Below are 15,968 nucleotides of genomic sequence, written 5' to 3' on the forward strand. Positions count from 1 at the left end.
TCATTTTCAATTCAAGGCTCTGCCATTTAGACTGGCCATGGCACCTCGGATTTTTACCAAGGTCATGGCCGTAATGACTGCTTTCCTCCGTCCTCAGGGAATCAAGATCCTGCCGTATCTGGACGACTTGCTGATTCTGGCGAATTCCCAAGATGTCCTCCTCAGTCAACTGGAGATGTCGGTCCAATTCCTACAAGCCCAAGGGTGGCTCATCAATTGGAAGAAGTCATCGCTGGTCCCTGCTCGGAGCTTGGTACACCTGGGGGCACTGCTGGACACACACAGCCAAAGACTGTTTCTGTGTCCAGAAAAGGTCCTGATACTTCCTCTCTCGCAAGAGAGTGTCGATACTCTTGGCGATGCAAGTACTAGGCCTCAAGGCGTCTGCTTTCGACATGGTAGAGTACGCTAAATTTCATTCCCGCCCTCTGCAGAGGTTAATCCTTTCCAAGTGGGACGGTCTGCCTCATCGGATCAGGTCTCAAATGATCTCCTTGACTCTGGAGGTTCGTCTGTCACTGAGCTGGTGGCTACAGGACCAATAGTTGAGCAGGGGCCGTCCCTTCTGGATCTCAAACTGGGTCCTCCTGACAATGGACGCCAGTCTGCGAGGTTGGGGCGCGGTGTTGGGGCAACACTCTCTCCAGGTTCAGTGGACCAGGGAGGAATCTCTCCTCCCGATAAACATTCTGGAATTGCGGGCATTGTTCAATGCGTTCACACTGGCCCTGCCTCTGGTACAGAACAGGCCTGTTCAAGTACAATCAGACAACGCCACCTTGGTGGCGTACATAAATCATCAAGGCGGCACTCGAAGCCGCATGGCAATGATGGAAGTGTCAAATATCCTCCAATGGGTGGAACGCCATCTACTAGCCTTATCGGCAGTGTTCATTCCGGGAGTCCTCAACTGGGAAGCGGACTTCCTCAGTTGTCAGGACATGCACGCCGGAGAGTGGAGTCTTCATCCAGAAGTCTTTCAACTCCTAGTGGACAAGTGGGGCCTACCAGATGTAGACCTGATGGCATCTCGACAAAATCAAAAGGTTCCGGTCTTCAGAGCAAGGACAAGGGATACTCAAGCAGCGTTCGTGAACGCACTGGCAATTCCATGGAACTTTCCGCTGCCGTACGTGTTCCCTCAGGTGTCACTCCTACCCAGGGTAATACGGAAGTTCAAGCAAGAAAGAGGAATACTACTTCTAGTCGCTACAGCGTGGCCCAGACGGCATTGATTCTCAGACCTGCATGGGCTCTCGATAGTGTCCTCTTCTTCTTCCTCAACGCACAGACCTCCTCGTTCAGGGCCCTTGTGTCTACCCGGCCCTGGCCAGACTGGCTTTGACGGCGTGGCTCTTGAAGCGTCTCTCCTGAAAGCAAAACGGTTCTCTGAGGCAGTCATTCAAACTATGCTGAAAGCACGTAAACCAGCTTCGGCTCGGATTTATTACAGGGTCTGTAATTCTTACTTCACCTGGTGTGCTGCTAAGAATTACGATGCATACAATTTCAAAACTTCCCGACTTTTTTCTTTTCTACAACAGGGCATAAACTTGGGCCTTCGTCTGGCTTCCCTCAAGGTCCATATCTCTGCCTTGTCGGTGTGGTTTCAGAGAAAAATTGCGTCTCTTCCTGACGTTCACACTTTCACTCAGGGTGTTCTACGGATTCAGCCTCCCTATGTCTCTCCTGTGGCTCTGTGTGATCTGTCTGTTGTTCTGAATGCCCTACAAGAGTCTCCATTTGAACCTCTTGAGTCTGTAGACCTTAAATGCCTTACGCTTAAGGTTGTGTTTCTGTTGGCTATTGCCTCTGCTAGGAGGGTGTAGGACTTAGGCGCTTTGTCCTCTCGTCCACCTTTTCTGATTTTTCACCGTGACCGGGCAGTTCTGCAAACTCGTCCTGGTTATTTGCTTAAGGTGGTATCATCTTTTCACCTTAACCAGGAGATTGTGGTTCCGGCCTTCATCTCTTCTGGTGTGTCATTCAAAGACAGATCTTTGGATGTGGTACGGGCTCTCCGTATTTATGTGGAAAGGACTGCTTCTATCAGGAGGTCAGATTCCCTTTTTGTACTTTTTGGTTTTCACAAACGTGGCTGGCCTGCAAATAAGCAAACCTTGGCCAGATGGATTAGAATGGTGATTGCACAAGCCTATGCGCAGGCTGGGCTCCCAGCTCCTGCTGCTATCAAAGCCCAGTCTACTCGGTCTGTTGGACCTTCTTGGGCGGCCCACCGTGGCGCGTCCGCAGAACAATTGTGCAAGGCGGCTACATGGTCTTTAGTGAACACGTTCATCAGGTTCTATGCCTTTGATTCTTCCGCCTCCCAGGATGCTTCATTTGGACGCCAGGTTCTTGTGCTCGCTACAGTGCGTCCCCTTAGCTTCTTTGGGTTTGTATGGCATTAGCCGCTAGTCCCTTCTCCTGCCGTGAGAATGTGGTTCTATGTGACTAACATCTACCGTCTTTCTTACCTGCTACTGCATTGGACTGGTTAACGAAACTGAGCTCCAGTTCCTGGAGGCGGGGCTGTAGAGGAGGCGGTGCAGTGCATCCTGGGAACAGTCAAAGCTTTAGCCTGTTGGTGCCTCGGATCAAGATCCAACTCTACACCCCGATGTTATTCCCCGTGGAATCCAGTGTACCTCGCAGAAAGAGATTTCTCTAACGTCCTAGTGGATGCTGGGAACTCCGAAAGGACCATGGGGAATAGCGGGCTCCGAAGGAGGCTGGGCACTCTAGAAAGATTTATGACTACCTGGTGTGCACTGGCTCCTCCCACTATGACCCTCCTCCAAGCCTCAGTTAGATCTTGTGCCCGGCTGAGGTTGGATGCACACTAGGGGCTCTCCTGAGCCTCTAGAAAGAAAGTATAGAATTAGGTTTTTTATTTTCAGTGAGACCTGCTGGCAACAGGCTCACTGCAGCGAGGGACTAAGGGGAGAAGAAGCGAACTCGCCTGCTTGCAGCCGGATTGGGCTTCTTAGGCTACTGGACACCATTAGCTCCAGAGGGATCGACCGCAGGCCCAGTCCTTGGTGTTCGGTCCCGGAGCCGCGCCGCCGCCCCCCTTACAGAGCCAGAAGCAAGAAGAGGTCCGGAAAATCGGCGGCAGAAGACATCAGTCTTCACCAAGGTAGCGCACAGCACTGCAGCTGTGCGCCATTGCTCCTCATGCACACTTCACACTCCGGTCACTGAGGGTGCAGGGCGCTTGGGGGGGGCGCCCTGAGCAGCAATAAAAACACCTTGGCTGGCAAAAATACCACAATATATAGCCCCAGAGGCTATATATGTGGTAAATACCCCTGCCAGAATCCAGAAAAAAGCGGGAGAATAGGCCGCGGAAAAGGGGCGGAGCTATCTCCCTCAGACACACTGGCGCCATTTTCTCTTCACAGTGCAGCTGGAAGAAAGCTCCCCAGGCTCTCACCTGTAGTTTTCAGGCTCAAAGGGTTAAAAAGAGAGGGGGGGCACTAAATTTAGGCGCAATATTGTATATACAAGCAGCTATGGGGGAAAATTCACTCAGTTATAGTGTTAATCCCCACATTATATAGCGCTCTGGTGTGTGCTGGCATACTCTCTCTCTGTCTCCCCAAAGGGCTTTGTGGGGTCCTGTCCTCAGTCAGAGCATTCCCTGTGTGTGTGCGGTGTGTCGGTACAGCTGTGTCGACATGTTTGAGGAGGAGGCTTATATAGTGACGGAGCAGATGCCGATAAATGTGATGTCGCCCCCTGTGGGGCCGACACCAGAGTGGATGGTTAGGTGAAAGGTATTAACCGACAGTGTCAACTCCTTACATAAAAGGGTGGATGACGTAACAGCTGTGGGACAGCCGGCTTCTCAGCCCGCGCCTGGCCAGGCGTCTCAAAGGCCATCAGAGGCTCAAAAACGCCCGCTCATTCAGATGGCAGACACAGATGTCGACACGGAGTCTGACTCCAGTGTCGACAAGGTTGAGACATATACACAATCCACTAGGAACATCCGTGACTTGATCCCGGCAATAAAAAATGTGTTACACATTTCTGACATTAACCTCTAAATGGGTTTTTTATGTTTGGGGAGAAAAAGCAGGCAGTGTTTTGTTCCCCCATCAGATGAATGAATGAAGTGTGTGAAAAGCGTGGGTTCCCCCTGATAAGAAACTGGTAATTTCTAAAAAGTTACTGATGGCGTACCTTTTCCCGCCAGAGGATAAGTTACGCTGGGAGATATCCCCTAGGGTGGATAAGGCGCTCACACGGTTGTCAAAATAGGTGGCACTGCTGTTTTAGGAACGGCCACTTTGAAGGTACCTGTTGATAAAAAGCAGGAGGCTATCCTGAAGTCTGTATTTACACACTCAGGTACTAGACTGAAACCTGCAGAGCGTGCTGCTGCAGCGTGGTCGGTGACCCTGTCAAACATACTAGTTTGCTAACATGAGAACATATTAAAGACGTCGTCTTATATATGAGGGATGCACAGAGGGATATTTTGCCGACTGGCATCCAAAATGAATGTAATGTCCATTCTGTCAGGAGGGTATTAGAGACCTGTCACTGGACAGGTGATGCTGACTTTAAAAGGCGCAAACAGATTCTGCCTTATAAGGGTGAGGAATTATTTGGGGATGGTCTCTGGGACCCCGTATCCGCAGCAACAGCTGGGAAGAAATATTTTTACCTCAGTTTTCCTCACAGACTAAGAAAGCACTGTATTATCAGGTACAGTCCTTTCGGCTTCAGAAAAGCAAGCGGGTCAAAGGCGCTTCCTTTCTGTACAGAGACAAGGGAAGAGGGAAAAAGCTGCACCAGTCAGCCTGTTCCCAGAATCATAATTCTTCTCTCGCTTCCTCTGAGTCCACAGCATGACGCGGGGGCTCCACAGGTGTAGCCAGGTACGGTGGGGGGCCGTCTCAAAAATTTCAGCGATCAGTGGGCTCGCTCACAGGTGGATCCCTGTTTCATTCAAGTAGTATTTCAGGGGTACAAGCTGGAATTCGAGATGTCTTCCCCCCGCCGTTTCCTCAAATATGCCTTGCCGACAACTTCCTCAGGCAGGGAGGCTGTGCTAGAGGCAATTAATAAGCTGTATTCCCATCAGGTAATACTTAAGGTGCCCCTACTTCAACAAGGACGGGGTTACTATTCCACACGGTTTGGGGTACCGAAACCGCATGGTTCGGTGTGACCCTTTTTTATATTTAAAATCCTTGAACACATACATAAAAAAATTCAAGTTCAAGATGGAATCGCTCAGGGCGGTTATTGCAAGCCTGGACGAAGGGGATTACATGGCATCCCGGGACATCAAGGATGCTTACCTGCATGTCCCCATTTACTATCCTCGCCAGGAGTACCTCAGATTTGTGGTACAGGATTACCATTACCAAGTCCAGACTCTGCCGTTTGGACTGTACATGGCACCGAGGGTGTTACCAAGGTAATGGCCGGAATGATGATACTCCTTCGAAAAAGGGGAGTTTTTAATGATCCCGTACTTGGACAATCTCCTTATAAGGGCGAGGTCCAAGGAGCAGTTGCTAGTCGGGGTAGCACTATTTTGGAAAGTGCTACAACAGCACGGTTGGATTCTAAACAGTCCAAAGACACAGCTGTTTCCTACGACACGTCTACTGTTCCTGGGGATGGTTCTGGACACAGACCAGAAATAAGTGTTTCTCCCGGAGGAGAAAGCCAAGGAGCTGTCATCTCTAGTCAGAGACCACCTGAAGCCAAAACAGTTATCGGTGCATCATTGCACGCGAGTCCTGGGAAAAATGATAGCTTCCTACGAAGCAATCCCATTCGGCAGGTTCCATGCAAGAACTTTTCAGGGGGACCTGTTGGACAAGTGGTCCGGATCACATCTTCAGATGCATCGGCTGATAACCCTGTCTCCAAGGACCAGGGTATCTCTACTGTAGTGGCTGCAGAGTGCCCATCTTCAAGAGGGCCGCAGGTTCGACATACAGGACTAGGTCCTAGTGACCATGGATGCCAGCCTTTGAGGCTGGGGGGCAGTCACACAGGGAAGAAGCTTCCAGGGACTTTGGTCAAGTCAGGTGACTTCCCTACATAAATATTCTGGAACTGAGGGCCATTTACAATGCCCTGAGTCAGGCAAGACCTCTGCTTCAAAACCGGCCGGTCCTGATCCAATCAGACAACATCACGGCAGTCGCCCATGTAAACCAACGGGGCGGCACAAGAAGCAGGATGGCGATGGCAGAAGCCACAAGGATTCTCCGATGGGCGGAAAATCATGTGTTAGCACTGTCAGCAGTGTTCATTCCCGGAGTGGACAACTGGGAAGCAGATCTTCTCAGCAGACACGACTTCCACCCGAGAGAGTGGGGACTTCATCCAGAAGTCTTCCAAAGGATTGTACACCATTGGGAAAGGCCACAGGTGGACATGAAGGCGTCCCGCCTCAACAAAAAGCTATAAAAGATATTGCGCCAGGTCAAGGGACCTTCAGGCGATAGCTGTGGACGCTCTGGTAACACCGCGGGTGTACCAGTCGGTTTATGTGTTCCCCCCTCTGCCTCTCATACCAAAGGTACTGAGAATAATAAGAAGGCGAGGAGTAAGAACGATACTCGTGGTTCCGGATTGGCCAAGAAGAGCCTGGTACCCAGAACTTCTAGAAATTATATCAGAGGACCCATGGCCTCTGCCGCTCAGACAGGACCTGCTGCAGCAGGGGCCCTGTCTGTTCCAAGACTTACCGCGGCAACGTTTTGATGGCATGGCGGTTGAACGCCGGATCCTGAAGTAAAAGGGCATTCCGGAGGAAGTCATTCCTACGCTGATTCAAGCCAGGAAAGATGTAACTGCAAAACATTATCACCGCATATGGCAGAAATATGTTGCTTGGTGTGAGGCCACAAAAGGCCCCAACAGAGGAATTTCAACTAGGTCGATTTCTGCATTTCCTACAAGCAGGAGTGTCTATGGGCCTAAAATTAGGCTCCATTAAGATACAGATCTCGGCTCTGTCGATTTTCTTCCAGAAAGAATTAACTTCAGTACCTGAAGTTCAGACATTGTAAAAGGAGTGCTGCATATTCAGCCCCCGGTTGTGCCTCCAGTGGCACCTTGGGATCTCAACGTGGTGTTGAGTTTCTTAAAATCACATTGGTTTGAACCACTAAAAACCGTGGCTCTAAAATATCTCACGCGGAAAGTGGTCATGTTATTGACCTTGGCTTCGGCCAGGCGTGTATCAGAATTGGCGGCTTTGTCATATAAAAGTCCTTATCTGATTTTCCATATGGATAGGGCAGAATTGAGGGCTCGTCCCCAGTTTCTCCCTAAGGTGGTATCAGTTTTTCACTTGAACCAACCTATTGTGGTGCCTGCGGCTACTAGGGACTTGGAGGATTCCAAGTTACTGGACGTAGTCAGGGCCTTGAAAAATTATGTTTCCAGGACGGCTAGAGTCAAGAAAATTGACTCGCTATTTATCCTGTATGCACCCAACAGGCTGGGTGCTCCTGCTTCTAAGCAGACTATCGCTCGCTGGATCTGTGACACGATTCAGCAGGCGCATTCTGCGGCTGGACTGCCGCATCCTAAATCAGTGAAAGCCCATTCCACAGGGAAGGTGGGCTCATCTTGGGCGGCTGCCCGAGAGGTCTCGGCTTTACAACTTTGCCGAGCTGTTACTTGGTCAGGGGCAAACACGTTTGCAAAATTCTACAAATTTGATACCCTGGCTGAGGAGGACCTGGAGTTCTCTCATTCGGTGCTGCAGAGTCATCCGCACTCTCCCGCCCGTTTTGGGAGCTTTGGTATATTCCCCATGGTCCTTTCGGAGTTCCCAGCATCCACTAGGACGTTAGAGAAAATAAGATTTTACTCACCGGTAAATCTATTTCTCGTAGTCCGTAGTGGATGCTGGGCGCCCATCCCTAATGCGGATTGTCTGCAATACTTGTAAATAGTTATTGCTAACTAAAGGGTTATTGTTGAGCCATCTGTTGAGAGGCTCAGTTGTTTTCATACTGTCAAACTGGATATAGTATCACGAGTTGTACAGTGTGATTGGTGTGGCTGGTATGAGTCTTACCCGGGATTCAAAATCCTTCCTTATTATGTCAGCTCGTCCGGGCACAGTGTCCTAACTGAGGCTTGGAGGAGGGTCATAGTGGGAGGAGCCAGTGCACACCAGGTAGTCATAAATCTTTCTAGAGTGCCCAGCCTCCTTCGGAGCCCGCTATTCCCCATGGTCCTTTCGGAGTTCCCAGCATCCACTACGGACTACGAGAAATAGATTTACCGGTGAGTAAAATCTTATTTTAACTATGGTAAGTCTACCATAAATCTCCTTTTCTCACAATAACCGTTACATGATGCCCTACTGAAGCTACTGGTAGAGGCCTGCCCTTTCCCCGTTTAGGGCTATAATAAACTGACCAATTCACTCTGTGCAATTGTCCCATTAATGTTGTGGGTGTCGCCCCGCTTGGGGGCGGTGTTACATGTTTCATACATTTTAATTTTGGCCTTCTAGATAAGCACAGTACTTATAAGCGATCATTTGCTACTTTGGCTACAAGTTATAGTGAAGGTGGAAAGCTACAGGACAGAGGGCCTAATTCTGAGTTGATCGCAGCAGCAAATTTGTTAGCAGTTGGGCAAAACCATGTGCAGTGCAGGGGGAGGCAGATGTAACATGTGCAGAGAGAGTTAGATTTGGGTGGGGTGTGTTCAAATTGAAATCTAAACTGCAGTGTAAAAATAAAGCAGCCAGTATTTACCCTGCACAGAAACAAAATAACGCACCTAAATCTAACTCTCTCTGCAAATGTTATATCTGCCCCCCCCCCCCCCTGCAGTGCACATAGTTTTGCCCAATTGCTAACAAACTTGCTGTTGCGATCAACTCAGAATTAACCCCATAGGGCCTAATTCAGCATGGATCGCAAAAGCAAAATCTTTCTCTAATGGGCAAAACCATGTGTAGGGCAGATGTAACACATGCAGAGAGAGTTAGATTTAGGTGGGGTGTGTTGAAACTGAAACCTAGATTGCAGTGTAAAAGTAAAGCAGCCAGTATTTACACAGGAACAAAATAACCCACCCAAATCTAACTCTCTCTGCATGTTACATTTGATCCTCCCCCCCGCAGTGCACATGGGGGGTGATTCAGATCTGATCGCTGCTGTGCGTTTTCGCACAGCGGGCGATTAGGTACTAAATGCGTATGCACTGCAATGCGTACGCGCGTTGTACAACAACAAAGGGCATCGCTGGTCAGCGGCAGGATGGTGCAAACAATCAGTTCGCACGGGCATTCGCAAGGTGATTGACAGGAGGAAGCCGTTTGTGGGTGGTAACTGACAGTTTACTGGGAGTGTTTGGAAAAACGCAGACGGCCCCAAGCATTTTCGGGAAAGGTGTCTGTCAGCTCTGGCCCCGGTCAGCCTGATGTGAGCGCACTGGAGGAGTAAGTCCTGGGCTGCGCAGAGACTGCACACACTGAATTTTGCAGCTCAGCATACACATAGCATCACACACTTACACAAAGAAAATACACTCCCCTTATAGGCGGCGACTATATGAACGCAGAACAGCAAAAAACGCAGCCCAGCGATCAGATCTGAATTATCCCCATGGTTTTGCCCATTAGAGAAAGATTTTGCTGTTGCGATCCATGCTGAATTAGGCCCCTATTTAGTTCAGAAAACACTGCCCTTAATAAAGCCAGTGGAAACTTGTGTGCTGCTCTCCATCTTTTGGAATTGTGACATCTGGTTCAGTCCATGCTACCCCTGTTTATTTGATGCACATACACACATGCATTTCTTTTCTGAAACCCAGTACCCTTGTATTGGGCATTCGTGTTGTATTTTAGTGTATTTTCATGAAATCCTAAGGTCATACTTGAGGTGTGGTAATTACGTTACTTTTGTGTAACATTTGAGGGATGAGTATTACTATATTTTGAGCCTTTTCAATGTGTAGTGATATAAAGTGACCTGACGTGCTCTTTTGAAAAATGTAAATGAATACAGCCTCTGTAAGAGAATGATTAGTATATGCAGTTATTACTGCATGTAGCATTCTTCAGAATATTCCATTATAAAACTGCATCATTTCCTTTCTGCGTCATCAGTGACTAAGGGGTTATTCAATTTAGTGTGGGTGATGTTACTGTGACACGGATGTCATGTGATCTTTCACAGCCAATGTACTGAGAGCAGGCAGCATGATGATGTCACAGGATCTCTTTCAGGAGCACACTGAGCATGCTCCAGCAAGTACTGTACAGAAGATGTTCACACTTCACAATACTTGCGTTTAAAAAGATGAATGTATAGGAAACTAAAGCTGTAACAATATTGTCTTGTGTACAATCCTGTGTAGTTGAAAGACATTAATAAAGCTAAAAATTACATAGATGAAATATTTGATTGTATTAACCTGGTACAAATAACCTCAAACTTTTTGTGTTTATTCTTTTTAAATGTGAAGTGTCACTTACTGCTAAGAAATAAACTCCTGGTTGTCCCCTGGCCCCAAGGATTTAGTATAAAATATGTTTTTGAAAGAATCCAAACACAGTTCACTTTTTAATTATTATAATTGATGAAAGGATGTTTGCTCTGAAATTGAATTTGAGTAAATTAGGCCTGACATGGATTTGGCAAGGCTTTCCATCTCAGCTGGCAGGCGCACAAAGAAAACGCTGCTTTTATGAGAGTGTTCCTTGGATGGCCATTGTTTTGCTGAGAAGATTCCCCACAGCGGCCTTAGCGTACCTCACTGGCTTCAGATGGGCTTAAGGCAATCTGTGGCTCTTCAGCAGCTAGGAACGGCAAAGGATTTGGCTGGCATGGTGCTTCCACAGACACTGGTGAGCCAAACTTGTGCTAATGTACGCAAGACAGCATTTTCCCTTGGAAGCGGAGAGTGGCACTGCCTACTACAGTATGCCACAATGGTTTATTATTTCACTTATACATCTGTAGTTATAACATAGTTAAAAGGGTCCAGGATCTAACTGTTACATAGACCCACGCATTCCGCCCATCGTTCCAGAGATCCTGGTGTGAGAGTCATCTTTAGAAGTCATAGGAATACATATGCCTTTTCAGGAACAATGAGGATATGGGAATGATAATCAGAAATGCTATCCAGATGGCGTCCTGAAAAACGTCTTCCACTGCAAATTTCAAGTACCATTTATTATATTTTTGTTAATATGATTAATCGGAAGCGTTAATGTGTCACAGTGAATGAGACATGAACACAGGCAGCCAGAGTTACTGTTAGGCATATGGTGACATGATAGCAACAAATGTTTTCAAGAATAGGGTGGGCATGTCAAAATGTTTTCACTTGTGCCTGCACAGTAAGTACAGATGTGTCCTCCTGAATCTCTGCTGCAGTCACGCCAAACAGCCCTTCTTGGCGGGTTCACTACGATATGCCGGCGGTCGGGCTCCCGGCGACCAGCATACTGGCGCCGGGAGCCCGACCGCCGGCTTACCGACAGTGTGGCGAGCGCAAATGAGCCCCTTGCGGGCTCGCCGCGCTATGCGCGCCACACTATTTTATTCTCCCTCCAGGCGGGTCGTGGACCCCCACGAGGGAGAATAAGTGTCGGTATGCCGGCTGTCGGGCTCCCGGTGCTGGTCGCCGGGAGCCCGACCGCCGGCATACTGAAGACCACCCCTTCTTGGCACGCCAGGTTGCTTAAGAATCTTCTAGTGTCAAAAATTGTGTCTTAGCCGCACTGCAGTGCAACTAGGACGCACAAGGAGACTCTGCTGATTAATGTGATATGACACTTCTATGTCTGTGTGCGACTGAGTCTCTGAATCTGTACACAAAGTGCTACAATGTAGCAGCTGTAGCTTTTTAACTAAATACAAGTTATGTTCTGCTCTGTATACAGACTCCGTCACACACAATATACAAGTGCCATATATCAAATTGATCAGCACAGTCTCCTTATGCATCCTAGTGGCACTGTGTTGTGATTATATGTATGAGGAGGAAACATCTGTATACAAGTCCCTTACTCACATCTATAAACATTTATCAGTAGCTAAATATACAGTGTTTCGTCCTTGCTTAGATTAAGCATCAACACAATGAGAAATGGGGTTCTTTAAACATGAACCTTGCAATTTAAAATAAGTTTATCTATTTCTTGTTAATGATGTACGTTTTTGGGATCCTATGTGAAATGTTTAATGACAGTTTTTTCTGCATTTCAGGAAATACTGAAAAATGAACAGCTCAGACAGGAAATGAGTGCCAAAGGGAGGGAATTTTTGGAGAGAGACAAATGTATGCAGAACATGGAACACAAAAATGGACTTGTTGCTGAGCCAATGAAAACTCAGATTAAAGGACATGCCTCTGCTCCAGGTTATGGCAAGCACATCCCCACTGAAGACCCAACAAGCACTGCAAATACATTTGTACCCGGCACCTGGAACCCGAAAAAGAAGTAGCATGATATCTGAAAAATAGACTACATTTATAAATTATTGTTTGATTGTTCCAAGTAAAACAAATTAAATCATATGACTTCTTATTTGTTTTTTAACAATAGTTTTTATTGCAATATTGAAAATAGTGCAGACATCGTAATATACAATATCTGTGATATACACAACAACAGTATAACACTGAAAAAACAAAAACACCGTATTCAAAACACAGGTATTAGAAACGGTTCAAATCACAGAGTAATCCACAGAGTGAAAGAAAAAGGGGAATTATTATTATTATTATTATTATTATATCCTTTATTTATATGGCGCCACAAGGGTTCCGCAGCGCCCAATTACAGAGTACATAAACAAATAATCAAACAAGAAAACAGCAACTTACAGTTGACGACAATATAGGACAAGTACAGGGTAAATAAACATAGCTACATCAGCAGATGACACTGGAATAAGTATCAGGTGGCAGAAGACTGCTGGATTTGGTGCAGTTGAAGATTATTAAAGTAAGAAAAGGGTAAGCACATGAGGGAAGAGGGCCCTGCTCGTGAGAGCTTACATTCTAACGGGGAGGGGTAGACAGACAGGGGTGAGACAGATGGGGTACATAGAGAGCGTGGAACAGAGGTTTAGGATGAGATTTGGCTGGGTTTGGTGTAGAAGTGGGTCTTGAGAGCCCGTTTGAAGTTGGTGGAGAGTCTGAGGGGAAGAGGTAGGGAATTCCAGAGAAGTGGTGCAGCGCGTGAAAAATCTTGGAGGTAGGAGTGGGAGGAAGTAATCCGTAGGCAGGAGAGTCGGCGAGCATTAGCAGAGCGAAGAGGACGGGTGGGAGTGTAAAGCGAGATAAGATCAGAGATGTAGATGGGAGAGGAGTGGGTGAGGGCTTTGTAAGCAAGTGTGAGAAGCTTGAAATGGATTCTGAAAGGGAAGGGGAGCCAGTGAAGGTCTAGTAAGAGAGGAGAGGTGGACGTAGTGCGTTTGGTGAGGAAAATGAGCCGGGCAGCAGCATTGAGGATAGATTGGAGTGGAGAGAGGTATTTGTCAGGAATGCCAGTCAGGAGGAGATTACAGTAGTCCAGTCTGGAGATGACCAGTGAGTGGATAAGAGTCGTAGTAGCATCCTGGGTCAGAAAGGGTCTGATCCTGGAAATATTTTTTAGATGAAAACGGCAGGTTTGTGAGAGGTGCTGAATGTGAGGTTTGAAGGAGAGGGAGAAGTCAAGGATTACTCCAAGACAGCGCACTTGGGGGGTAGAGGAGATAGTAGTGCCATCAATAGATAATGAGATTGTAGGAGGTGAGGTTATGCGGGAGGGAGGGAAGATGATCAGCTCGGTCTTAGACATGTTAAGTTTAAGAAAGCGCTGGGACATCCAGGAAGAGATAGCAGAGAGACAGTTGGAGATACGAGTGAGGAGAGTAGGGGAGAGGTCTGGAGAGGAAAGATAGATTTGAGTGTCATCAGCATAAAGATGATATTGGAAACCAAAAGAACTAATGAGCTTACCTAGTGAGGACGTATAGAGAGAGAAGAGAAGAGGACCAAGGACAGAACCTTGGGGTACCCCTACAGTTAGTGGAAGTGAGGGGGAGGTGGAGTCATGAGAGGAGACCGAGAATGAACGGTTAGAAAGGTAGGACGACAACCAAGAGAGGGCAGTGTCACGCAGACCAATGGAGTGAAGAATTTGCAGTAGGAGAGGATGGTCCACAGTGTCAAAAGCAGCAGAGAGATCAAGTAGAATAAGTAGAGAGTAGTGTCCCTTAGATTTAGCAGCATGGAGGTCATTGCATACTTTTGTAAGGGCAGTTTCAGTGGAGTGGAGAGGACGGAAGCCAGATTGGAATGGGTCAAGCAGTGAGTGTGAGGAAAGAAAGGAAGTAAGGCGGTTGTAGACAATACGCTCAAGGAGTTTGGAGGCAAAAGGGAGGAGAGAGATGGGTCGGTAGTTGGAGAGAGTGTTTGGATCAAGGGTAGGTTTTTTAAGAATAGGAGAGATGAGTGCATGCTTGAAGGCAGAGGGGACAGTGCCTGATGATAGGGAGAGATTGAGAAGGTGGGAAAGATGGGAACAAGCAGAAGAAGAGAGGTAGCGGAGGAGGCGGGAGGGGATAGGGTCAAGTGGGGAGGTGGTGAGGGGACAGGAACGAATGAGGGCCATGACTTCCTCTCCAGATGCATGGGAGAAAGATGACAGAGTTGGTGCGAGGGATGGGGAGGGTTGGTAAGGGATGGGAGAAGGCTGGTTACTGATTGTCTGGTGTGATGTGATGTCCTGACGTATGGAGTCAATTTTGGATGTGAAGTAAGTGGCAAAGTCAAGAGCAGAGAGTGAGGAAGGGAGACGAGGTGGAGGTGGGCAGAGGAGTGAGTTGAGAGTGGCAAAGAGGCGCCGGGGGTTGGAAGACTGGGAGGAGATGAGGTTCTTGAAGTATGACTGTTTAGCAAGAGAAAGGGCAGCACTGAAGGATGAAAGCATAAGTTTGAAATGGAGGAAGTCTGCCTTAGAGCGTGATTTCCTCCAGTGTTGCTCAGCAGTACGTGAGCATTTTTGCAGATATCTGGTGCATTTGGTGTGCCAGGGTTGAGGTGTTAATTTGCGAGGGTGAATAGTGGTTGGTGGAGCAACAGAGTCAAGAGCAGAAGTAAGGGAAGCATTGTATGTGGAAGTGGCTTGTTCAGGGCATGAGAGAGAGAGAATAGGAGAGAGAAGTGAGTCAAACAGGGAGGAAAGGAATGTGGTGTCAATAGCTTCAATGTTACGAATGAAAAAACAAAACAAAATATATAGATAAATGAATAAATAAAGATAAATTAAAAACCAAAAGCAAAAGAGGGAGCAGAAACAATAACAATTTCAGCCGAGGGGGGGATGAGTTAAGAAGAAACCAGGGAGACCAGATTTTCTGAAAAGCGGCAGACTTCTTATATTTGTTTGTACACATTCCCAGCACCCTCTTGTGGCTGTGCACTAATGATCCAAAATAAAGTTTTGTGTGGGTTGTAACTGCCAATACGAATTGCTGCATTGTAATTGTAATGAACAGAATAATATATTATAGCAGGCAATTTTACATTTACAGTTCATTACTGTAGTATGTAGTAGTACCTTCTTGCGAAGGTGCCTACACACTGGCTGTAGAGTCATTATCAGGGATCTAAGACGTTTTCAATTGCCTCACGGTAATAGGCCAATCGTCCAATATTGTCTGCATTATACCAAAGTACTTGATATTGTCCCACATGCTTGGTCAAACTGAACGATATTCCGGTCTCTCAGCCCTGGGTTCTAGTGTTGTCAGCTTCAGGTTCCCAAATCTTCTCTATTCAACTACAAGAATTTGCAAACATAAGCCGCTTACATGCAATTTATATTAAAGTTTGAGCATGTTATGCTGGACAGTACTGCAGGTCATTAATAGATTACAGTGCTTGAAGCCTTTATATATTGATTATGCCTGTGGGGAGGAAGATATTGGCAGCTTGAGCCATCACACTGGGTATGA

The 15,968-nt window shown here is 47.2% G+C and overlaps 1 protein-coding gene across 1 annotated transcript in view; it reads left to right on the forward strand.

Annotated features, from left to right (window-relative positions):
* The window catches only part of NDUFAF2 (NADH:ubiquinone oxidoreductase complex assembly factor 2), a 284,230-nt gene extending 271,693 nt beyond the window's left edge, over positions 1-12,537 (forward strand). The window contains exon 4 of the mRNA XM_063962888.1: positions 12,225-12,537. Within this exon, the coding sequence (XP_063818958.1) occupies positions 12,225-12,464 (240 nt within the window). The 3' untranslated portion in view covers positions 12,465-12,537. The remainder of the gene's footprint in view (positions 1-12,224) is intronic.
* Positions 12,538-15,968: the final 3,431 nt, after the last annotated feature.

Source organism: Pseudophryne corroboree, chromosome 1 (genome assembly GCF_028390025.1).
Source record: "Pseudophryne corroboree isolate aPseCor3 chromosome 1, aPseCor3.hap2, whole genome shotgun sequence".
In the NCBI taxonomy this organism is placed as follows: Eukaryota; Metazoa; Chordata; class Amphibia; order Anura; family Myobatrachidae; genus Pseudophryne; species Pseudophryne corroboree.